At 47.3% G+C, this 26374-nt stretch overlaps 1 protein-coding gene across 1 annotated transcript in view; it reads right to left on the bottom strand.

Annotated features, from left to right (window-relative positions):
• Positions 1-23335, bottom strand: part of CD2AP (CD2 associated protein) — a 165282-nt gene extending 141947 nt beyond the window's left edge. Inside the window, exon 1 of the mRNA XM_068280202.1 lies at positions 23051-23335. Within this exon, the coding sequence (XP_068136303.1) occupies positions 23051-23054 (4 nt within the window). The 5' untranslated portion in view covers positions 23055-23335. The remainder of the gene's footprint in view (positions 1-23050) is intronic.
• Positions 23336-26374: the final 3039 nt, after the last annotated feature.

Consider the following 26374-nt stretch of genomic DNA (forward strand, 5'->3'; position numbering starts at 1 on the left):
AAAGCTCTTGCATTGTGTACAAGACCTGACTCTGGGTGTTTCAGGTCCTAGTCCAAAGAGCCACAGTAATTCATGCCATGCACCGATGAGGATCCACCAATCTGAAGCAGTCTGTATGCACGTCGAATTAGTATGGCTCTGTAATATGAACAAGTTGGCATTGCATTCCAGCGGTTCTGGAGGTGTGGCTAGCTTAAAGGGACAACAAAGTGATGAATTGCATATTCAGCAGTGATGCATTGTGGGAGACATCATATACTCACTCCAACCTAAAAAAATAAAAATAAAAATAAAATAAAATCACAAACACTGTTTTAAAGAGACTCTGAAGCGAGAATAATTCTCGCTTCAGAGCTCATAGTTAGCAGGGGCACGTGTGCCCCTGCTAAAACGGCGGCTAAACGGGGGTCCCTTCACCCCAACCCCCCCCCCCCGCAAAATCAACGACCAAATTGGTTGTAGGTTTTGCTGCTCCTAGAGGCAGGGCTAACAGCTGCAGCTCTGCCTCTAGTTGCGTCTATCAGCGGTGCATCGCCGCCTCTCCCCCGCCCCTCTCAGTGAAGGAAGACTGAGAGGGTCGGGGGAGAGGCGGAGATACGCGCTGACAGACGTGCGTGGGGCAGGGCTGCGGCGGTTAGCCCTGCCTCAAGCAGGAAGTAATCCCCCGCTGCACGGAGGGGATTTCGGGGGGTAAGGGACCCCCGTTTAGCCGCGCGATGGTGGCATTTTAGCAGGGGCACACATGCCCCTGCTAACTATGAGCTCTGAAGCGAGATTTATTCTCGCTTCAGAGTCTCTTTAAGAAGGCAAACTTGTTTTGCTTAACATTTTACTAAGAGGGCTTTTTGGTCCTTTGTAGCCCCTTACACACTCCCAGGAGTTCTGGTTCACCATGAGCTTGCTGGGTAATCTGTAACTCTGGGTGCTTCAAGTCCTACCCCATAGAGCCACATTAATCCAAGTCATGATGAGGACCAACCAATCCGAAACAGTCTGTATGCATGTTGGATTATTGTGGCTCTGTAATATGAACAAGCTGACGCATCATTGCATTCCAGCAGTTCTGGAGGTGTAGCTAGCTTACAGGGACAATTGCAGGGTGATTTGCATATTTAGCAGTGATGCATTGTGGGAGACATCAAATCTCACTCCAACCTGAATGACCGCAAATACTTTCTGTTTTAAGAAGACAAACATCTGTTTTGTCCTATAGAACGCAGCGGACCCACTGACTCAGGTAACTGGCCCCACCCTAACGCGGTGAGGTGGTCAGAACGTGCTGTTGTCAGAACCAGAGTGCAATTTTCATTACAAAGATCGCTCATAATGCTGGTCCCCAGCAATAGAAACAGAGTAAAGCAGAGCTATAGTGTTATATCCTATACAGATTGCAAAGCAGCAAACAAGCCTGAACTACAACATGCAGAGATCAGCAGAGAGATAAGAGTAGCACAGAAGGAAGACAGCAATAAACTGAAGAATGGAGGAGGGAACAGCCAGCTCACTAATAAAACACTGAGGGAAAGCATATGCTTACCATACAGCTAAAATAAAGCAATAAATGACCCTATATGTGGCATGAACCATATCTAAACTCTCTACACTGAGATGACAGCAAAGTGCTTCCCTGCAGAACAAGCTGACTGACGCTAATAAAAAGACAAATCATTTACATTTGGAATAGCAGAGCAGAAACTGTGATATTTATGGGATATTTGCCCTTTACAGGCCTAGATGAGTGAATTGCACATCTGGACAGAGCAGGTCTCAGGGCCGTTTTCTACTGAGAAACACATTTGCGCTTCTCCTAGTTCGCACAGCAGAAACTGTGTCACGAATAGTTGAAATCCGAAAAATGCAGCAGGCTTGGCAATTGTGATTGAGGGAAATCGTGCCGCAAACGGAGAACACCAATGGAAACATCCCCCCACAGTTTCCATTAAGTTTAAATGCTAGGTACTAGCATTTAAAGGGAACCAGAGATGAAGCACCCTCATGTATTTTACCATATATATCAGTGGGAACATTAGAGAAAACACCTACCTTGCTCTCCGTTTCATCCTTCACTGCTCAGCCTGCTTCTTATCAGCCCTGATAAGATCCCCGACTGAGCATTCAGTCTGGCTTTGCTCAGGAATCATTATAGCGGAGTTTGTCTTCTCTGATGTGTTATCAAGCCCAAGCCTGCCCCTTCTGGCTCTGCTATAATGACTCAGCTATAATGATTCCTGAGCAAAGCCAGAATGAATGCTCAGTCGGGGGTTTTACCAGGGCTGTTAACAAGAAGGCTGAGCAGCGAAGAATGGTTCTGAGAGCAGGGTAGGCGTTTTCTCTAATGTTAGCACTGATAGATATGGTAAAATACATGAGGGTGCTTCGTCTCTGGTTCTCTTTAAATAGCGGGGGAGCTGGGGTTGCCCGGTATGCAAACTGCGGCTACTAATAGCAGACGTGAAGTGGTTTACATAATGGGTAGCCCTGGCGCCCGTTATTTAGCGGGTGCCCATTTTTGTAGCGGGGGTAGAGCGAAGGGGGTGGGGGAGGTTAGGATTAGATGCCACCAGGGGAGGTTATTAGTTGCCCACCAGGGGAATATTCTCTGTGAGAGTAGGGGGAAATTAAGTCATAAAGAAATATCGGCAAATATTTCACTATATAAATTAAGAAGAATATCTGTAAATTTACCAGTATTATACTATTGATATATTCTGTGTAAATAAAATTTCTTTCGCTTTAAGCAAGCCCTAAATAAGCGTGCAGCGTTTTAAAATGTATGCTGCGCAGTCGCCTCAGATTTGCTGCAAGAAAAATGATCGTATCTCTTAGCCGATTTCACTTGCCTGCCTAATAAAAGTGAAGCACATAAGAAGGTTGTTGTAGTAATGAAGGAGGCTACTGGCCAGCATGGCAATGCCACATTTCCCAGAAACATGCGGTTCTAACAACCCTGCTAGCAGAAGCGTTTCCTCTGTGCGACGCTTTGTTCCGTGCCTTGCAGGTGTTTGTGGGCAATGAAGGAGCGGCACGCAGCCGGAATACAACAGTCCGTTGCTGGCAGACAAACACCTGCTGCCGGGGGCTGATGTCACAGCTCTCTGTCACAAGCAGGAAGTGACTGAAGAATGTAGGGCTGATCATTTTATCCTCACTGACTCAAGAACCACCACTTTAATGAAATGGTTTCACACATTTGTTATTTTCTAATCTTGCTAGTGCTACAGTGATTTACCAGCACTAAAAATTATAGAAAGGTTTTGCCCTAAGTCTCTAAATCAGCTTACAGTGTGGTCACATAACTTCTGGAATGCTGGGGAGTGGCTTATGAACAACTGAAAATAATCTAATGAATAAAATTATTTTTTTTCAGACTCCAACTCCAGGTACCTAAAATTGTTCCGACTCCGACTCCACAGCCCTGGTAGGAAACTATCACAATCTGATCAGTTTTTTATCAGAGTGAATTGATGCAAGTATGCAGGGCTGAGTGGTCAGTACAAATATCTGACTCCAACTCAGACACTAACTCTTCAATTTATGAAGACAAGACAAATAACATTTATATTGTGCTTTTCTCCTGGCGGACTAAAAGCGCCTGCAGCCACTAGGGCGCACTCTATAGGCAGTAGCAGTGTTAGGGAAACTTGCCTAAGGTCTCCTACTGAATAGGTGCTGAAACGACCAACTGACTCCGACCCCAGGTACCCAAAAATTGTTCAGACTTCTCAGTTTATAAAACCACCGACTCGGATTCCAGGTACCAAAAAATAGTTCCCACTCCACAGCCCTACATGTGTGGCCAGCTTTAAAGGGACTCCGAGCACCTCTAAAAGGTATGCCTTTAAGCCAGGCGACTTCCAACAATGTCGCGCTATGACCCCTCTGGAGGAGGGGCATGCGTGTCACTTCCTCTTCCTGCTTCATTCAGTGATGCACTTCTCTAACAGAGAAGACAGGGGTGACCCGGAAGTTATAACATAACCAAGATGGCAACCGCAATCATTTCTTGTAGAACGGCGATTCAGGCATCAAATGAAAGAGGAGAGCACAAGCTACAGAAAGGTATGCATCTTTAAGTACTTTGCAGTACTGGTCGGAGTTTTAAAGGCATGCCCATGAGAGTACACCTGAGCTGAAAGTACACCTGAGCTAAGTAAAAGTTGACTTTTACTTAGCTGGGGCTTCTCCCAGCCCCTGAAGTCTTTGAGATTCCTCTATGTCCCCCACATCTTCTCTACTGGTACCCCAAGTAAAGTCCAGGACCCAGCCATGCATTTCCTCAATCGCCCTCCAGTAACTGGGAGTGTTATGAGTATGGACAATTCTAAATCTTTAAAAAACTGCACATGCTCACAACGCTAATGGCCACGGGGGGGGGGGGGGGGGGGGGTCTGAGGAGGCCCACATGTGCCATAGGGAAGCCCTGAACAGCTCTGGGGGAGAGAGTCAGACAGCTAACAACTGCTTGGACAGCGCTGGGTATGAGAGGTCCTGCTTCTTCTAGTGTCAGCTGGGGTCATGTCTGCTAACTGAATGCTGCATTCACCCACCTGTGCTCATTGTTCGGAATGGCACTACTCATTTCCACACAGAGTATAGAAGAGCAACAGGAAGGAAGCATTCTAAAGCAGAAAATGTACAATAGAACACAAAGCTCAACCCAACATTGTTATAGGGGGGGGGGGAAATCAAGGAGTCCCCGTGTCAATGATCACCAGCATCAAGGAGATGCCTGCGGTCATTGTAATGACAAAAGTAACACCTCTGCGCATGACTTCCTGTTAGCGTACTAATACTACGCATGGGAAAATAATGCGCAAGGAAACCTGTAGCCAAATAGTAAAATTACAACTAAATATATATGTATTTTTATTGAGCAATATGACCAGCATGTACATAGCATGGATGCAAAAGTTCAGTGACCATTGTGGAGGTTGTGCACATACCAATCCAACAGACGGGGTAAAAAAAAATACATAGTTACCCAAGGTTTATATGGTGCCAAATAAAATATTGGCACCATATATTGTACTGGAAAAATATTTTAAACATTGCAAAAACCGGGACAAATGGGCAAATGAAATTTGTGGGTTTTAGCCACAGTATAACGTTTTATTTGAAAACTATAACAGCCGAAATACTGAGAAATAATGAATATTTTTTTCTTATTCCCTTTAAAATGCATTTAGAATAAAAATTCTTAGCATAATGTACTACCCACATTTGTGGCAAAAAACAAGATACAGATCATTTCCTTGTGATTAGTAGTGATTAAGTTATTATTGGCAAAAGGAGAACTGAAAGGTGAAAATTGCTCTGGTCTTAAAGGACAACCGAGGTGACAGGTGACATGATGAGATAGACATGTGTATGTACAGTGCCAAGCACATAAATAACTAGGCTATGCTCCTTTTTTAATTTTGCTGCCTGAAAAAGTGAAACATCAGGTATGCAAGTGACAGGTTCTGCCCAGGTCAGACTATAGCCTAACCCTCACTTATAAGTAAATGGCAGCCATAAAACACTTTCCTTGCAGAAAATTGCTTCTGAGAGCAGGAAAGAGATAAAAAGGTTCAATAATTCATAGGATTTGAACTCTGACATACTTTAGTGAAGGTACCATTGAGCAGGGACCATGAAACATTAAAAATGTAAAAACTAGATTTAAATATAACATAAATCTAATCCAGTGACAAACGAAAAAGTTCCTTGCGCTTCCACTCCAGGAAAAAAACAGTCACATCCAAACAGCAGTCTGTCTTGTCCTGGCAATCAAGCACTGTGCAGCTCCAATATAGGGTAGTGCAAAAACATCTAAAAAAGGAAGGAGCTCTCTAAGTGCATTACCAAACGGTTGAGCTTTATTGCGCACAATAAAAGTGGTTACTTACAAAATAGCAGATTAAAATTCGCCTCTCAGCGGTTAGCCAACCGCTACACCCCTCTGTGGCTAAGATGCACATGCTGTGGCCAGCAATGGGGTCTCCGATCTTCCGGGAGGCTAGTTATCAGATCTGATGAAGGTGCAGCGCACCGCAACGCGTAATGACATCACACGCACATCGTACCTAAGCATCTTCTACCGCCTCGCAAGACGAGCCTCCCGGAAGATCGGAGACCGTGCTGCTGGCCACAGCACGTGTATCTTAGCCGCAGAGGGATGTAGTGGTTAGCAAACCGCTGAGAGGCGAATTTTAATCTGCTATTTTGTAAGTAACCACTTTTATTGTGCGCAATAAAGCTCAACCGTTTGGTAATGCACTTAGAGCACTCCTGCCTTTTTTAGATGTTTTTATAACATAAAACTGTTGGATATCTAAAAAAGTCATGTTTAGGAGAATGAGGATAGGTACAATTGTTTTTCTCATCAGTTTATTTTTACCTCGGACGGGAAAAAAAACCTCAGTGGTCAACTAGTTAATGCACAGTACACACACTAAATCGCCATCGTCAGTAGATGATGACAATGAGATGAATGAACGATGTCTGCCGGTAACAGCAGTCAGTGAGGGAGGAAGGGGCGGGCACAATGTATGAGTTAGCCCTGAATCTTACCCCATAACCAGAAACAAGTTCAAATCTAGACCAGTGGAAGAAACAATAGCAGCTAATGAACAATAGCTGCTGTTATTCACTCCTGGGGCACAAATATGAGGAAGAGAATGCAAAGTGTCAACAGTAAATGAACTGAGCTGTGACTCCAATCTGTGCAGGTTATTCTCTGACACAAGATAGCGACACTGGAGGCACAGCTTCTCTGGTTATACACAGACAGCAGACCAGTTAGCCCGGCAGCATAACAAAAAAACAAAACAAAAAAAATAAAAAGGCAATTTATTTTATGAAATCTTCCACACTCACGGGGACCAGTTTTCAAAGTTAAAGTGAACTGGTCACATCACAATCTAGCCATAGATTTCTGTATGCAAGGACTATATAAACTATATACAAAAAAGGAGGTCTTTGAGTTAAAGGGAACCTGAAATGACAAGAATACGAAGACTGCCATTTTTATTCCCTTATAGACAATGCTGGCTGCGTGGCTGTCAGGCTGAGCTTTTGGCTTTAGTTGAGTCACACCCACCTGCAACAAGCATGCAGCCAGTGGAGTCACACCCACCTGCAACAAGCATGCAGCCAGTGGAGTCACACCCACCTGCAACAAGCATGCAGCCTGTGGAGTCACACCCACCTGCAACAAGCATGCAGCCAGTGGAGTCACACCCACCTGCAACAAGCATGCAGCCAGTGGAGTCACACCCACCTGCAACAAGCATGCAGCCAGTGGAGTCACACCCACCTGCAACAAGCATGCAGCCAGTGGAGTCACACCCACCTGCAACAAGCATGCAGCCAGTGGAGTCACACCCACCTGCAACAAGCATGCAGCCAGTGGAGTCACACCCACCTGCAACAAGCATGCAGCCAGTGGAGTCACACCAGAGTCACAGCATCTCATCTGCCTGCTATGGGCCCATTCACACTAGAGCAATTCCCGCTAATCACCGAAGCGCTAGCACAATTGTAACTATATGGCAGTGATCTCACTGCCGTGATTGCCTTTGATCGCTGACGTTTTGCAATTAGCGGCAATCGCAAAACATGCTGTCTGCATCATTTCCTGCGATTCAGGAGCGATCACGATACAGTGCTTAAGGAAACCGCTGATTGCGAATATCAGGAATCGTGATTTTACTGCGCAAATCTCAGTATTAAATCCACGCAAAACAACATGAAGAACTACCGTTTTGCGCTTTCAAGTGAGAACGGGTCCTTAGAGGCAGAGCATCAGCACAGAGGTCAGGCAACTGGCATTGTTTATTAGCAGCCTCCATAGTCCTCTCACTACAGGTCCCTGTTTAAAGTGAATCTGAGATGAAAGCCATCGCAAGCCAGAACTCTCCGGTCCGCAGGAGTTCGTCTGGTTGGGCCGCGAATGCACAACAAAACGCAACTGGACCAGGCTCTCGGGCCGTATTGCGGGGGACAGGAGCCACCGAGCAGCCTCAAGGGGGCTTAAGGAAGTCCCAGACAAGTATAGAACCCGAGATGGCTTTTATCTTAGGTTCACTTTAAAAAGGTCACTGAATAATTAAATTATAGATAGTGAAAAAATAAGCACCTTTATTAAATTATGTTATTTTCACTACAGCTCCTCTTGAGGCCTGGAACCCACTACAAGTCACAAAGGGCAATTGCTGGTGTTTTGATTTACCAATGTGTAAACAATTTCATGCGCATTTTCTGGCGATTTTAAAATGTGTAAGGTTTTGCCTGCGATTGAGATTGTGATTTGCGGGGTTAGTAATTTCAATTCTGATTGGTCGCTTTAATTTATAATTTTTTGTTACAGTTTGCATTACATCCCACACAAATCGCTGTGTGTAGCGATCCATAAGCGATTTGCCAGTGCTTCAATACTTTACACTGAAGAACAAACGTTACCAAAATGCTGCGTGTCCTGCGATTGCGATTTGGCTCATCGCAATCACCACTGTGGAATTAGTCACATCCGTTTTCATTGCTAGAGCGTTTAGGGAAATCACTAGCGATTTAAAGTTGCCCCCTAAACGCTGAAAAAAGCGTTCTAGTGGGTTCCAGCCGTAAAAGTGCAACAATTCTGTTGTTATCGGAGATCAGAGATCACAAGCCAGCGAGGTGCAGCTAGGCCCCCATCCAATGCCAAATACTAGGCATTAAATGACATGGCAAATGAGAAGACGGCATGACAGAGAATCAGGCTTTAGGGAAATGAAAAGTCCTAATATCCTGTGATCTGCTGAGGAAAGCCGCGCATCATAATCCAATGTTTCTGTGGTAAACATAATCCCTCTCTCAGCGGTGACAGAGGAGGCATCTGTCTCGTGAGGAAACGCACACAAACAGCCAAGGCATGAAAGGCCAGTGTTTTGTCAACACAGGAACCAGAGGCTCAGACAACAGTGTCCCGGATCCAACCGCAAGCAGGGATGGCTGGAGCCAGGAACCAGCATTCCCGCATCACTTCCTGCTAATCACACACTTATCCTTATCTCCAGGTCATTGCACAGGCTTGTCTTTATTTAGATCTAATCCTGCCAACCCTCACTAAAATATTTCACTATCAAGATATACTATTCCTTGGTTGGGTTGTTTCCCCACCTCTACATTACAGATGAAAAATCACTGCAAGATAGATCTTGGGATGTCTGAGCTAACCAGACTGTCATGCCGCCATTCACCATAAATGATCCTCTCCCAGCTCAGATCAGAAGCTAGCCGAGCGTGACCTAGAAATGTCACGGATCAAGGCTGCTCTGCCGCCTGCCTGTAGGGCTATTAAAGTGGACCTGAACTCTAGCACAGGACAGAAGGAAAACAGAGAGAAATGCACCCTGTATGTATTTAGAGAGGTTAGCCTGTCTAATTCCCCCTCACCTCTGACTAATCACAAGTTGTAATTTGACCTCTCCCCTGTGTCACATGACTGCCACGGCATATACGCTCATGTGAAAGCACAGGGTGTCAACAATATGTCTGCTTCCATGAATCAGGGAGTAGAAACACTGAAGATAGACTGTAGGATTGGTAAACACAGGGTGTCAACAATATGTCTGCATCCATAAAAGCAGGAAGTAGAAACTGTGCAGATTTATTGCAGGATTTGTATCAGCTGTAACAAAGAAATGTTTTTCTTTAAAAGTTATTATGCTATTGCTTATCTTTTAGAGCAGAGAGGACATTCAGAGTTCAGGTCCGCTTTAAAAGGAACCTGAAGTGAGATGGGAATGGAGGCTTATATTTAATTTTAAACAATACTGGTTGCCTGGCAGTCCTGTTGATCCTCTAAGGTCCCGTGTTCTCTCAGCAGTGGAACACTGACATGTTACCGCATTGCACAACTGACAGTGAACAGATCCTATTTTATAAGCACTCTGCATTGCCCCAACTGAACCAGCTCCAATTCGCACACAGAGCAAACAGGTCCACCAATGATGCCATCAATATCTGCCTGGAGCTCGCCTGAGACCACCTGGATAGATCAGACGCGTATGCCAGGAATCTGCTTCTAGACTCTAGCTTGACTTTTAACATCATCTGCCCCCACATCCCACTCTATGACTATGGATCATAGACTTCCTCACCAAGAGGTCCCAAGTCATCAAGCTGGGTGAGGTCTCCTCTCAGCCTAGAGTCTCCAACCCGGGTGCCCCACAAGGCTGCGTCCTGTGACCAATCCTGTTTTCCCTCTACAAGAATAACTGCAGATCTACCGCAAACTGTCGTGCACACTGCCTGCATGGCCCATTGACTTGCAATGCTGCATAATCTGTGCGGTAGGCATGGATCATGCGGTAACACGCTGCAGACTTGCGGGAATGCGGGGACTTTGATGCTTACAAGTGCAAGTCTCCATAGACCTGCATGGCCCTTGTGGCAAGGATGCGGCATGGAAGCATAACACAGGGAGAAGCAGCACACAAAAAAAAGGGGCATCAATTTAACAAATAAGAAAAAAAAAAAAAAATCGTAAATGGGGGTATATACTTTTTGTTTTTTATAGCAGGAGAAGGAAGGTGGAGAGGACATCAGACTGCTGCATGAAACACTTGACTGCGATAGTTTCAGCCAACAAAAGTCTGTACGGGGCATTCTTCTATAACCCGTCATCTGGGATTTTATTTCCTCTCGGGCTGAAAGTTTTTACCAAAAATAGTAAATCATTTTCTTTCTTTTTCCCCTTAGAGGTTAAAAACCTGTTTGGAAGCATTTCTACTTTCTAAAAAAAGAAAATGTGCTCTAATAATAGCGAATCCTGTTTGCAAACCTGAGCAACAGAAAGTGATTACACAATGGAAAACGTGCCATGGCTCATCACCAGAGAAAACTGCATGTGAGAAGAACGAGCAGTTCCAGAGATTTAGGCCACAAGTGAATTAAAGTGAACCTGAGGTGAGAGGGAAATGGAGGCTGCCATATTTATTTGAAGCAATACCAGTTGCCTGGCAGCCCTGCTGATCCTCTGCCTCTAATACTATTAGCCATAGACCCCGAACAAGCATGCAGCAGATCAGTTGTTTCTGACATCACTGTCAGATCGGACTAGATTAGCTGCATGCTTGTTTCTGGTGTGATTCAGACACTACTGCAGCCAAATAGATCAGCAGAGCTGCCAGGCAACTAGCATTGTTTAAAAGGAAATAAATATGGCAGCCTCCATATCACTCTCACCTCAGGTTCACGTTAAAGTTCAAAGCAAAATTGGTCCTGAACACATCTGAAGTTCCTGCACACATCCGCTCCAAAATGAGCACTTTTTTGGGCAGCATGTCCAGTTTATCACAATCAGAGCATGAACCACAGAAAATACATGTGTAAACCCATATGTCGATTACGATACAAATCTTGCATAATCACATAAAAATCGTCCAAGTTTCAAGTTCTCTCATATTCCATTGGTGTTGCAAAACCACCACTACCCCTTTCAACCCAAGACCAACCAACCGGGTAATCAGCAAGTCACAATATCCCCGAAGTAGCTGCAGTAATTATTATGCATGCATAGGCTGTTTCACTTGGTTTCTGCTTCCCTTCAAAATGAACCTCAGTAACTTCTTGTGCTGGGAAAATGCAGAAGAAAGAGGCTGCAGTTATCAGTACGAGGTAAAATATGAAGCTCGGCTCCTGCAACAGATACTAGTATTGACCAACACTTCAAAGGCAAACACCGCTTGTGAGCAGCAAACTGTTCACTGTCCGCTCTGCTCTCCTCTTCACATTGCTCTATTCATACAAAGGGAAGGAAATTCAGGAACAGCTCCTTAGTCAGCCACTTCCAGTCTGTGAAAGCCCCAGCTTTATTCTAATCTGATATAGAGACCCGCTCACCCACATCACCTCTTGAAGGGAACCTGAAGTGAGAGAGATATGGAGGCTGCCAACATGTTTCGATATAGGTGCCGTTTTGTGAATAGTGCTGTGACATAGGTCACAGCACCATTCTCTCAGTCCCGTGCCCCCAGGGGTCCCTGTTCTAGTCAGTCAAACGTAAATGAGAGAGAGAGGAAAGATTTTACAATGGGCAATTACTGACTAAATCTATAAATGAGTATTGTAAAAAAATAAGTAATTTTATTCATTATATTTTCAGTACAGTTGCTCTCTAAGGGCCCGTTTCCACTATCGCGAATCTGCATTGCGTTTCCTGCATGCAGATTCGCACAGCCAATACAAGTGGATGGGCCTGTTTCCACTTGTCAGTTTTCCTGAGCGTTTTTCTGTGCAGGATTTTTCTGCACGGCAGAGCCCTCAGAATTCGCCTGCGTGTGGAATGCATGCGAATCGCCGCTAATGTATTTAATAGGGAAATCGCCTGCGGCTTTGTTATGCGAATTTACATGGAAATCAATGGAAAAGCACACCGGCACTGCCATGGTTAAATTCGCATACAGCGTCATCCATGCGAATTCGCACGAAAATTTGCATACAACCCCTGACCTGGTCCTTGATACTTTTAACATATTTTGCTCTTGGTGCTGTGTGACTAGCACACAGCACCCTCCTCCCACCTCCAGCGCCCCCTGCAGCACCTTTCTGACAAATATGTGCAGGGAGGAAGTGGGAGCTCTTCCTCCCCTCTGCTTGCCTTTAGCCCCACCCCTCCACTTGTTGCTATAGTTCCCCATATGAATCACTGCACACAGCATGCAGGGGAGCTGCGGTGTGTGTGGTTTTGTGTTAACTGAGGTCAGAAGGATACTCGACCTCAATAAAAAATAGGGAAATTTAATTTAAAAAAAATAAACACTGCAGGAGCGATCAGAGCCCACCAGCAGAAAGCTCTGTTGGTGGGCAGAAGGGGGGGGGGGGAATTCATTTTGTGTGCTGCGTGGTACAGCTCTGCAGCAAGCCATTAACGCTGCAGACCACATCATTGCAAAAAAAAATAGCCTGGTCACTAGGGGGGTGTAATCCTATGGTCCTGAAGTGGTTAAGCCAGTTTTACTTACCTGGGGCTTCTACCGCCCCCCCCTGCAGACATCTTGTGCCCTTTGCTGGTACTCTACGATCCTCCGGTCCCCTGCTGCGGCTCAGTTTCGTTTTCACCGAGTGAGCCCATCGCCAGCCACTGAGCCTGCACAGTGCATCCTCGTTCCATTGCCGGGTGCATCCTGCGCAGGCACAGTAGAGATTTTCTCATACTGCGCATGACGCTTCACCTTGGACCTCCTTTCAATCTATTTAAAGCAAAAAAACTTTATAAAACTGCTTTTCCAAGTCAGATAATTACGCTTGGAATTTCTCCATAAAAACGGTGACTGCTCACCTAAAACTGTAGCAGTCTAGCACGTTCAGCTCATAAAAATAAGATACAAACAGTAAATAGACGCTTCTGCGTAACGTTTATTTCTTTGCCTACAAATTACAGCACGCACACACAGACTTAAGGGGAGGAAAACACAACATTTTAACAGATATTGAACATTAAATTTAACAAATAACTTATTTTAAAGAAACAGAGAGCTCGTCCCCCTCTATGTTCTATTGATCGGGAAAGGACATTCTACAGGCGATCATGAAGGTTGGAGTGTGGGGTGAGAGGGGAGGGAAGGGAGGGTATAAGGAGCAGAACCAGACTGAGGCTCCTAGCTTTGTAATGAAAAGAACACTACTTGCTGTTGGGGCAGGGAGAGACATAAGGCATGCTAAACAGGGCTGTGGAGTCGGTACAAAAATCTTCTAACTCCAACTCAGACTCCCCAGTCTATGAAACGACGACTCTGACTCCAACTCCGACTCCGGGTACCCAAAATGGCTCTGACTCCTTAGTATAATACTTAACAGGGCAGTGGATTTTGTAGAAAAATCATCCAACTCAGACTCCCGACTCCTCAGTTTATGAAATCAACGACTCCGACTGCCAAAAATTGCCCCGACTCCGACTCCACAGCCCTGATGCTAAATCAGATCTCTGTGGATATCCAGTATTGAGACAGGCACACAAGGGCCTCAATTCACTAAGCATTAGGGTCGGTTCACACGTGTTTCAAAACCGTATCCGTGGCTCAGTTTTTTTGCCCTGACAAAAACGTCACGGATACCAATGTTAAAAATAGCGGCCGTCTTCACACACTTCAAAAAAGGGAGCCATGGGCTCCGTTTTAGAAAACTGAATGGAGTCCGGATTTTCCCGGAGCCAAGATCCCCGCAGAGGCAATGAAAGGCAACACAAAAACGCATCTCGCTCTACACAGAGAACTTTGCACACAAAACGGATGCCATAGCAGATTGCCTACTGCCTGCTCCTTCCCTCAGCATCATCTTTGCAGACCTTTTAGCCAATGTTAATGCCTGCAATAGCTTCCTGTACCAGTGGGAATGCGTAAAAAGGTACGCGTGGCAGCCGGCCGACTCCCAGTCAGAAAAAACGAAACTAGCTGGCAGCGGGGGACCAGAGGAGCCATAGGTGACTGTGAGGGCACAGGATGGCTGCAGGGGGCTGGTAGATGCCCCAGGTAAGTGAAACTCATGGTTTTTTTTTTAGAGTTAAGGTTCCCTTTAAAGATACATTTGTTGAAACTTGACATTTGGCCAATCAAAAGCAGTTGCTGCCACTTTGGATCGGCCTTATGCCAAGCCGCTACAAACAGATAAGGGGGGGGGGGGGGGGGTGGGGAGTTTGCATTACCTTATAAAACTTTCAGCATCGCATAGATCATACCTAGTCCTTTGTAATAATTATCAATGTACCAACATTGACCTGAGCAGCTAAAGGCCGGTAAGGCATGTCAGTGTTCTCCCCAGAAATGTTTTCCTGCCGGGTGGCATGAAAAAGTAGCCGGGTGGGGAGAGATGAAAGAATGCAGGGCCGATGCTTCTCTGCACAATTCACCTTACAGTATAGGAGGAGATGCGCCTATGATAGCCGGTTGCTCATCAAAACTAGCCGGGGGGAGCACCCGGCTAAAAGGGCCTGGGGAGAACACTGCATGTGTAACAGACTGTACATGTTGGAAACAAAAATGTGAACTTTATTATTATTTCAAGTACACAATAATATAGTAAAGGTGGGTACAAACTCAAATATTGTCGTCTGCAACATCAGGATTCATTTTCTTAGGTAACAGTGTAGGGCAGAGTGCTGTACAGACGTGTTGTGAGGCTACAGCCTCGGGTGCTTTCTGTTGCTGTAAAGGGGGGAGGAGGCAGGACTGTGTGGTGCTTGATGGAGTGGCTTTCAGCGGACTGCTGTTGCCCGGGATGATTCGGCATCTCAGCTCTCTCAGTGGCACAATAGGGTGGCTGTACCGTTCACACACACCTTAGCTGAGAACATTAGCATTCCAAGCCCTTACAGTAGAACTGCTGCGAGGGTTTCACTGCAGGAACTGAGCTGTGTAAAGCAGGTCTTACCTGTTGAAAACTGTGTTTCCTGCTACAAAAACAGTGCAAGGCTAACTGATTCCTCTCAAATCTGGCCTCATGCTAGACACAGACTATACAGCTTATGGCAGATCAGGCAAATGAACAATGCCCTTTAGTTATAATCTACTATCTATCTGTTCTATCAATGGTTTAAGGTGGCCATACACTGGTCGATTTGCCATCAGATCCGACCAACATATAGATCCTTCTCTGATAGAATCTGATCAGAGAGGGATCGTATGGCTGCCTTTACTGCAGATTGTGAATCGATTTCAGCATGAAACCGATCACAATCTGTGAAGCTGCCGCTGCCCCCCCCCCCCCGAATACATTACCTGCTCCGGCCGGCGCGTGTCCCCTGGTCTCCGCTGTCTTCTTCTCCGTGCTCGGCTCCTCCAGCATCACTGAAGTTCCTGCCGGGGAAGTTTAAACAGTAGAGGGCGCTCTACTGTTTAAACTTCCTGCCGGGACAGGAAGTTCAGTGAAGCTGGAGGAGCCGAGCACGGAGAAGTGACAGCGGAGAGAGCAGGGACTCGCGCCGGCAGAGCAGGTAATGTATTGCCGCTAGCGTCGGTCGTCGGGCATTCGAACGGCACTATTGACGCACCCCCGACCCGCTGGCGATCGAGCAAAATCTTCCACACGGACGGATCGACGAGAATCAACGGGAACGATTGATTTCGGACGGAAATCGATTGTTCTGTCAGCGTTTGCGCAACGATTTCACAGCGGATTCGATCACAGTGATCGAATCTGTTGTATATCGGCGGGAAAATCGTTAGGTGTATGGGCCCCTTTACAGAGAACCTACATAAGAACCTCAACCGTGTACTGCTGCTGCCCACCCCACCCTCCTCTGCTGACCAGGGCTGTGGAGTCAGAGTTGGAGTCGGAGCAATTTTGGGTACCCGGAGTTGGTGGTTTCATAAACTGAGGAGTCGGATTATTTTTGTACCAAATCCACAGTCCTGGTAAGTTTTAGACTAAGGAGTCGGAGCCATTTTGGGCACCTGGAGTCGGAGCTGGTGGTTTCATAAACTGAGGAGTCGGATGATTTTTGTACCGACTCCACAGACCTGCTGCCAACGTGAGAAAAGATCAATATTTACAGCTGAAGCGAGAGGGATATAGAGGCTGCTATATTTATTTCCTTTTCAAGCAATACCAGTTGCCTGATTCCCTGCCTCTAATACTTTCAGCCACAGACCCTGAACAAGCATACAGAAGATCAGGTGTTTCTGACATCACTGTCAGATCTGACAAGATTAGCTGCATGCTTGTTTCTGGTGTTATTCAGCCACTTCTGCAGCCAAATAGCTCAGCAGGGCTGCCAGGCAACTGGTATTGCTTAACAGGAAATAAATATGGCAGCCTCCATATTCTCATTTCTGCTTTAATACATTCTTTGTAGTCCGTTTCAATCAGGAAAAATGAAAAAAATTGGACAAGCTGCTGCAGAGTTTCCCACCACAGTGTCATTTCCTATGTAAAAAAATGGTCAAATCATGCTAGCCAGATGCATGTGAAATTGTGCATACAGCAAAGGCCTGCAAAATGTGATATCCTTGTCGAAACGGAACCTAAAGTGTACCTGAAAAGTGGCCCCGGGGATGGAGGAACTCACCTCGGGGGGGGGGGGGGGGGGGTGGAGTCTATGAATTCTGAACAGGATTCCCCGTCCTCTTCACCACAGGGGTCTCCAGCAGTGGGACCCCCGATAATTCACTTGTCGCTGCTGCGCATGCACACCAGCGGCTGCTCAGAATTTCCAAAAGTGAAAGCCAATTCAAATTGCTCTTCTGTGCAGCCTTAGGGACAGCACTGTGTCCTCTCTATGGGGTATTGTTGCTATGAGCCTGTCCAGAAATTCCCACACTTCTGCACCTCGGCGCAATTTGATTGGTCCATTCTTATGACGCGTAACTTTTCATACAAACGTTCATAATCTCGCATCAGCTATGATTTTTTTTTTTGGCATCTCATTGACCATCCTAACTCATTATCAACACCCGGACTAAACCGGCAGCAAACTGACACTCCCAGCTGCAGTTACAAGCACTGCGGGATGCTAATGTTTTATAGACACATAAACACACACTAATGAAACTGTAAAAATGCTTGACATTCATCCTCGTGACCTGTAGAGCCAAAGTTTTTTTTCCTCAACAAAGGCTTAGGTTAGAGCAGGCATGGGCAAACTTGGCCCTCCAGCTGTTGAGGAACTACAAGTCCCACAATGCATTGCAGGAGTCTGACAGCCACAGTCATGACTCAAAGGCAAATTCATTGTGGAATGTGTAGTTCCTTAACAGCTGGAGGGCCAAGTTTGCCCATGCCTGGGTTAGATACTTCAGTAGAGAGAAGCTTATATGGCGTTTCGCTGCACGGTCACTTTGGCGCAGGGTGAGCCAAATGGCAACTCACCCTGCTGCTGACGAAATTCGGCGGCATTAATTACTATTCCCCCTCCGAGTCGTAACAACTTGGAAGGAGAAGTCATTTTGGGGTCTGGCTCTCACCAGCACCAGAATTACACTGCTGTGCAGCCATAGAAATAACATTATGTCTGTGGCGGAGTCCAGGTCAGGCGCAGCGCAGAAGAGTGCTCGCAAACATGACCTGCCGCAAGAGCATTGGCTCTGAAATCGGGATCTGGAGTCGCAATCTGATCAGAGATGGATTGATTGTTTCCACACACAGCATATCAATATCAATAGATTTTAGCTGTAAATCTACTGAGAATCGATTAGACAAATACAAGACAAGACAAATAACATTTATATCGCGTTTTTCTCCTGACAGAGTCAAAGCACCAGAGCTGCAGCCAGAAGGGCGCGCTCTTTAGGCAGTAGCAGTGTTAGGGAGTCTTGCCCAAGGTCTCCTACTGAATAGGTGCTGGCTTACTGAACAGGCAGAGATGAGATTCGAACCCTGGTCTCCTGTGTCAGAGGCAGAGCACTTAACCAGTACGCTATCCAGCCATTAAACCGCAGCATTGCACTGTTTCATACTAGAGCTGTGGAGTCTGAGCAATTTTGGATGCCTGGAGTCGGAGCACTTTTGGATGCCTGGATTCGGACTTGGTGGTTTCATGAACTGAGGAGTCGGATGGTTTTTGTACCGACTCCACAGCCCTGTTAAATACAAAGCAACATTGTGGCCCATCCATCACCTATGCACTCCTGCCCCACTGGCGATCAACTGAATTTTTTTCTGTCCTGTCCCATCAGACATGCTGTGCTAACCTCCCTAGCGGTAACCCCGTGCTGGACACGGGGTAAGCCGCCGCGGAGGATATCTCAGCCCCTGGTGGGGCGATTTACATTCTGTAAAGTGCTGTACGCGCAGCTAGCAGTTTGCTAGCCACGCGTACAGCTTGATTGGCGCCGCTGCGTGGCGATCGGCCGCACGCAGCGGCGGAAGAGGGCCCCCCCGCCAGAGCCCTGCGCGGCCCGGACCAATCACTCCCGGGCAGCGCAAAGGGCTGGATCGGGTGCGTCTGACGTCAGGACGTAATTTCAATCGTAGCCATGGCAACAGGAGAAGCCAAACAGGAGATTGCGTTCTATCTCCTGTTTGCTGTTGTTGCCGGCGGCGATCAGACTAGAGGGACACATGCGCCCTCTAGTGGTGTTTCATGTAGCTACCACTCAGGTAGCTACATGAAACTTAAAAAAAAAAAAAAAAAATTACAAAAAAAGTGCAATGCAGCCTCCTTGGCAGAAAAATTGAACCGCCAAGGATGCTAAAGAAAATTCAATTTTGCACACTAGACAAGACAAATAACATTTATATTGCACTTTTCTCCTGGCGGACTCAAAGCGTGAGAGCTGCAGCCACCAGGGTGCCCTCTATAGGCAGTAGCAGTGTCCTACTGAATAGGTGCTGGCTTATTTAGGAGGAGCCAAGATTCGATCCCAGGTCTCCTGTGTCAGAGGCAGATCCCTTAACCAGTACGCTCTCCAGCCACTACACACGTTATAACAAAATTAGGTAAATCCCAACAAGTATAGTGTGACTGTACCCCAATTCTCATAAAACATCGGCAGTCAGATCTGAAGCCACACGTTCCTACCGCTCACGTCGCTCTCTGCCCGCTGCAGTTCACGAGCAGGTCAGGATCCGCTTTCATTGGCTCTTGACCCTATCGATCAATGTAAGCAATTCCTATTGGCTTACATTGATCACACGGTCAGGAGCCAATGAAAGCAGGCCCTGACCAGCTCACAGGGCTCTGTTGTCAGAGACGACAGAGTGGGTGGCCTGAGTCCATGGGTGTGGGGCGTGGACCGAGGTCGGAGTGGGTATGTGCAGCGATTTGTCGGTATCTTGCGGTTTATGCTACCAGCAGTCTCTGGTCCTTAAAGTGAACCAGAGACGAAGCACGCTCATGTATTTTACCATATATATCAGTGGGAATATTAGAGAAAACACCTACCCTGCTCTCTGTTTTATCCTTTACTGCTCAGCCTGCTTGTTATCAGCCCTGATAAAATCCCAGACTGAGCAATCAGTCTGGCTTTGCTCAGGAATCATTATAGCTGAGTCATTATAGCAGAGCCACAAAGGGGGCAGGCTTGGGCTTAAAAAAGACATCAGAGAAGACAGACTCAGCTATAATGATTCCTGACCAGAGCCAGACTGAATGCTCAGTCGGTGATTTTATCAGGGCTGATAAGAAGCAAGCTAAGCAGTGAAGGATGAAACACAGAGCAGAGTAGGTGATTAGACACAGATGAAGGGGAATTAGACAGGCTAAACGCTCTAAATACATTTAGAGTGCATTTCTCTTTGGTTTGCTTCTGTCCTGTGCAAGAATTCAGGTCCACTTTCAAGTTGTCCTTTTAAAATGGTCCATAGAACCAGCCAGAAGCCCATCTCTAAAACTGCACCATGCAAGAAGTTAGTACGAGTATTTTTAATTGTGAAATGTCTCTCACAAATCTTAACTGGAAAGGGAAATCTGGTATCGGTTGTGTTATTGTAAAAGCAGAACTATCAACTGGCCACCTTATAAATGTTAGGTGGAAACTAGCTGACAAAAGTCTCTTTATAATTTGTTAAAGACCTCAATTCATTGCATAAACTTGTGTGTAAAATAGTCAGCTACAGTCTGACATGGGATTTGCTTGAAGAAAAAAAGTGTGTGTGTGGGGTTTTTTTTTTTTTTTTGGGGGGGGGGGGGGGGGATGTAAATCATAAACTAGAAAGACATTAGCTGTAAAGTTGGTTGGGGTCCTTCCACTGAAAATGTAACTTAACCCCAACAAATAACTTGTAAGCAGAATTGGTGGGGTCTTCCTCCGGCCCCCTTCTGCCTGCTCGCTCCCTCAGCGCTGTCCTTCACCTCCTGGATCTTCGGGAAGGGCTCCTGGTAACTTCAGGAGTCAGGGCTAGCTGCACGCACGAGCCCGCCATGCTCCCATCTCCGGGAGTGTTCTGCGCCTGCGCAGTACTATTGTGCAAGCACAGAACACTCCTGGCCACAGGAGCAAGTTGGGGTGCGTACAGCCGCACTGCACGTGCGCCGACTGGCCAAAGTTACCGGGAGCCCTTATGTAAGATCCAGGAGGCGGAGGACAGCTCTGAGGGAGCGATCAAGCCGAAGGAGGCTGGAGGAAGGCCCAGGTATGTATAATTTTTTTTTTTCATTTCATCGCAGGTACACTTTAAAGTTACGTTCACAGTGAGCAGCTGCATTGCATTCCCTGTAAAAACAGGAAGTCAACAAATTTGGAAAAACCACATACATTAAATGAAAAAGTATGCTTCACCTTAATCTTCTTCCCAGCTATATGTGAGGAGATTGCTCCCCCAAACCTCTTCCCAGACCAAATGTGTGAGGAGAGGACTCCCCCAAACTCCTTCCCAGACAAGATGCGCAAGAGAAGAAGCCTCTAGTCTAGTTTAGGGGACTCAGCAGAAAACCTGAGGGAGCAGTTCTCCAATCACAGCACTCTCTACATACAAAGCGTTGTGATTGGTCGAATACTGTGGGTATAGCTTACTACAATCTATCTAACACCTTGCAGTTCAAGAGTGTACCGGCCACTCAATCATGTTAGCCGAATTTCCCTACAAGGTTTCCTGCTGGGTCCCCTAAACTAGACTAGTGCCAAAGAGAACTGTGACAATCCCAAACATCTCCCTGGACACGATGTGTAAGAAGAGCCTTCAGAGGTACTGGAGTACTCAAGTACTTCCAAAGTCGAGCACGTCCATACTGCGCAAGAGTCCTCTCCTCACACATCTTGGCAGGGAAGAAGTTAGCAAGATATAGGGTAGCCCTCTCCTTGCACATCTTGGCTGGGGAGAAATTTGGAGGGGGGGTGAGGGACTCTCTCCTCATACATTCTGTCTGGGGAGAAGTTAGGGGGAGCCCTCTCCTCTGGGAAGAGGTTTGGGGGTCCTCTCCTCACACATCTTTCGGGTGATAAGTTGGGGATACAGGAGAGCCCCTCCTCACATCTAGTCTGGGAAGAAGTTTGGGGGATACAGGGGAGCCCCCTCCTCACAGAATAAGTTTAGGGGAGCCCCCTCCTAACACATCTAGTCTGGGAAGAAGTTTTTTTTGGGGGGGGAAGATACAGGGGAGCCCCTCACACATCTAGTCAGGGAAGAAGTTTGGGGAGAATCAGGGGAGCCCCCTCCTCACAGCAGAAGTTTGGGGGAGACGGGCGCCCCCTCCTCACAGCAGAAGTTTGAGGGAGACAGGGGAGCCCCCTCCTCACAGCAGAAGTTTGAGGGAGACAGGGGAGCCCCCTCACAGCAGAAGTTTGGGGGAGACAGGAGCCCCCTCCTCACAGCAGAAGTTTGAGGGAGACAGGGGAGCCCCCTCCTCACAGCAGAAGTTTGGGGGAGACGGGAGCCCCCTCCTCACAGCAGAAGTTTGAGGGAGACAGGGGAGCCCCCTCACAGCAGAAGTTTGAGGGAGACAGGGGAGCCCCCTCCTCACAGCAGAAGTTTGAGGGAGACAGGGGAGCCCCCTCACAGCAGAAGTTTGAGGGAGACAGGGGAGCCCCCTCCTCACAGCAGAAGTTTGAGGGAGACAGGGGAGCCCCCTCACAGCAGAAGTTTGAGGGAGACAGGGGAGCCCCCTCCTCACAGCAGAAGTTTGGGGGAGACAGGGGAGCCCCCTCACAGCAGAAGTTTGAGGGAGACAGGGGAGCCCCCTCCTCACAGCAGAAGTTTGGGGAGACAGGGGAGCCCCCTCCTCACAGCAGAAGTTTGAGGGAGACAGGGGAGCCCCCTCCTCACAGCAGAAGTTTGGGGGAGACGGGAGCCCCCTCCTCACAGCAGAAGTTTGAGGGAGACAGGGGAGCCCCCTCCTCACAGCAGAAGTTTAGGGGAGACGGGAGCCCCCTCCTCACAGCAGAAGTTTGAGGGAGACAGGGGAGCCCCCTCCTCACAGCAGAAGTTTGAGGGAGACAGGGGAGCCCCCTCCTCACAGCAGAAGTTTGAGGGAGACAGGGGAGCCCCCTCCTCACAGCAGAAGTTGGGGGACAGGGGAGCCCCCTCCTCACACGTCACTGCTGGTGAGAAGTTAGGAAGTTGGGGACTCCCTTGTATTCTCCTCCCTGGGTGGGGGGCAGGTCATGTGACAGGCAGCCCAGGTGTGTCTCCTGCTCCCAGGCCCGGCTGCACTCACCCATGCTGCTGCCCCTCTCCGGCCTCTCGGTGCCCCAGCGACGCTGTCAGCCCATCCACTCCGCTCAGCAGCGACTCCAGTCCCGGACACTCCCGCGTCTCCCCTCCGCCGCCTCCTCCTCCGTCCCAGCCCGCAGCAGCAGCTTCTTCCACGAACACTACAACGCCAGCTCGGAGCCCTGCGCTGTCACGTGTCACGCTCCGGCCAATAGGCGCCCTCTTCCCTGTCCCGGCTCAATTCCTATTTTTTCTTTTTCCTTCCTAGAGAGGGAGACTCCAGCCTGCCGCTGTTACCAGGTGCGGTGACGTCACCTGCGGGAGACAGTCGGGGAGACTCTTGCGTCCTGCCGCTGTTACCAGGTGCGGTGACGTCACAGCCGCTCTCACTGCCTCTCAGCGCTCTTCCGTGCCAGGCGTCCTACTTTCCAGAATGTCACATTCAGCGCCAGTCAAGCTGCAAACGTACACGATGATTTCACTGCTTCCACATGTACTGCAACCCCCTAGAGACGATATTTAAAGCTTATTCAGGGCTTTTGATTAAATTATTAACTGTACCTCTCCTCCACTTTATCCTAGCACAATTGTTTGAGTTCCTAGAGAAGAGAACCAGTCGCTATTTTTGAACTAAGTAAGCTCCTATCCCTATTTGTTTCAATTTCTTTTTTCATCGCAACGAATTGGGGATCGCAAAATTATTAGAATTCGAACATTTATGTTCAGAGCGCTTGATGGCAACAAAACTAGAATATTACAGGCGATTAGCGGATTTCTGGTGTAAAACTAAGCGGATCAATTCACCCCAACGACGGCCGAATGCATTGCCTGCGCCACTCCCCCGCCTGCCGTGTGACGTCACGCAGGCGCAGCTCCGCTGTCCCTCCGGGAAGCAGGAAATTTGGGCGCATGAGGCAGGTGGACAAAAAGGGCGCCGCCATTCACTCCCATAATAAATATCGTTTAAATCGGCGCCCAACAGGAAAAAAGGGCGCCGGAGAAAAATAACGTTTTAAAAGCGGCGCCCGGATACTTTTAATGTTGTATAACTGTTTCTCATGATTACACATTATTTAATGATTTATAATTTTTAAAACATTATTTTTAAGCGAAAAACAGTACAATATTTTTAAAACATTACTTTTAAACGAAAAACCGTACAATTTTTTTTTTTTTTTTGCATTTTTAAACGAAAAACCGCACCATATTTTTTTAAAACGTTATTAATGCTTATCACAGGGGGGTCTTAGGTTTAGGCACCAACAGGGGGGTCTTAGGTTTAGGCACCAACAGGGGGGTCTTAGGGTTAGGCACCAACAGGGGGGTCTTAGGGTTAGACACCAACAGGGGGGTCTTAGGGTTAGGCACCAACAGGGGGGTCTTAGGGTTAGGCACCAACAGGGGGGTCTTAGGGTTAGGCACCAACAGGGGGGTCTTAGGTTTAGGCACCACCAGGGGGGTCTTAGGGTTAGGCACCAACAGGGGGGTCTTAGGGTTAGGCACCAACAGGGGGGTCTAGGGGTTAGGGATAGGTACAGGGAGGGTTCTGTGTGAGAGTAGGGTTAGGTATAGCTTTAGTAAAATTCTTATTAATGTTTTATAAAACGTTATTATAAATTTCAATTTTTAAACAGGGAAGATTAACGTTTTTAAAATTGCCGATTTTATACACATTATTTAATGATTTATAACTTTATAAAACATTATTTTTAAACGAAATATAACACAATTTTTTTTAAATGTTATTCATGATTATCTTTTAAAACCCTGCGCCCTTTTTTCCCGGCGCCCTTTTTTAACGTACGCGTCCCTCCGCCCCCGCGCATAGCAACATAACTTGTCATCTGCTACATAGCTAACGCGTCTGTACAGGATAGCCAGCGATTACGCCCCAGTACAGGCGACGTGTGTATGCACCTTCATTTCTCAATAATGGCACAATGCAGTACCTGGCCTGCCAGGTATTGATTAGCTTGCTAAAGTGTACCTGACACGGGATTAAAGGGTATATATACTTACCTTGGGCTTCCTACAGCCCCATGAGGCGAACACAGTGTATCCAGCGCAGGAGATTTGCGTGCAGCCGGTGCCACCATAGGCCATAATAGGAATTACGGTTACAGCAGCGCACAGGGCGTAACTTAGGCGCCGTCAGAAGACGGAGCTGAAATTACTTTTAAAACACAATAATTCGGCTACCAGCAATTGCTGGAAGCTGAATTATTTCATTCCCCACCATCCATGTCGGCCTGGAGGGGGAATAGTATTTAACACGGCCGGGACTTGTGCAGCAGCAGGATCAGCCATATACCGGCTCTATCCTGCGCCCAAGTCTCCCGCGCCAATTCCTCTCGTACGCCCCATGAGGTGCATGGGCTCTCTCGCCATTCTCTCCGGTCACTCTGCTGTTTTCTAATCCCCCAAGTAATCTGGCCAGTTGTGCGCGGCGTGGCGTGGGTGTGTGCGCAGCCGAGCTACGCACACGCAGGAGAGTGGGGCCGGCCTGATTACCTGGGGGGATTAGAAAACAATGGAGAGGACCGTGAGGGAGCCCACACACCTCATGGGGCCGGAGGAAGCACCAGGTGAGTATAAATAACACCAAGGAAGCCATCTCAGGTTTCCTTTGAAGCACATCTGAACTGTGCAGAAACTTTAAAATACAAATTGTCGGGTGCAAAAGCACTTACTCCCAACACTCTTTCTACTGCGGTGCTTGCGGTCTTCAAGATCCTTCACAGTTTTCTGTTCACAATGTCCCAGAAGTTCACCATGCTGGTAACAAGGCATGCCCAGAGGAAAGCGCAAGTGCAAGATGTGCACTGCTTTCATGCACAAGCGCTTCCTTTTAGCTCCAGTTCAAAGGTGCTTGTGCACGGTCATGGCCAATAACGACCACCTCTGCTGAGAATCTATCCTGTGTACAGCTTCCCTCCTATTCCTCCGCTAACAACTAGCCAAGTAGATCGATTCGGGCATGAGCATTGTTCTCCCCTCTCACCCTGCCCGCAGTGTGAGGTCACAACCTTGATGCTCCATCGACCCTCTGCCCACCAGGCCAATGACCCATCTGTACAGTGTTAGCCCTGCAATGTCTCCCAAGTGATCAGGAACCCATCTCAGCCAGGTAACATTCATCGTATGTGTGTATGAACCCTTGGGTAGAGTGAAAATCTTTTGCAGAGCATAGGTTGTGTGTAGCATGTTATCTTGAAATCAGTGTAGCAGAGGCGTAACTAGAAATCACTGGGCCCTCCTGCGAAACTTCGGATGCCGCCCCTTCCACCTTGAATAGTGACTGTCTACAAAACTTTGTATGATTCCTTAT

This window comes from Hyperolius riggenbachi, chromosome 4 (genome assembly GCF_040937935.1).
Source record: "Hyperolius riggenbachi isolate aHypRig1 chromosome 4, aHypRig1.pri, whole genome shotgun sequence".
NCBI classification, from domain to species: Eukaryota; Metazoa; Chordata; class Amphibia; order Anura; family Hyperoliidae; genus Hyperolius; species Hyperolius riggenbachi.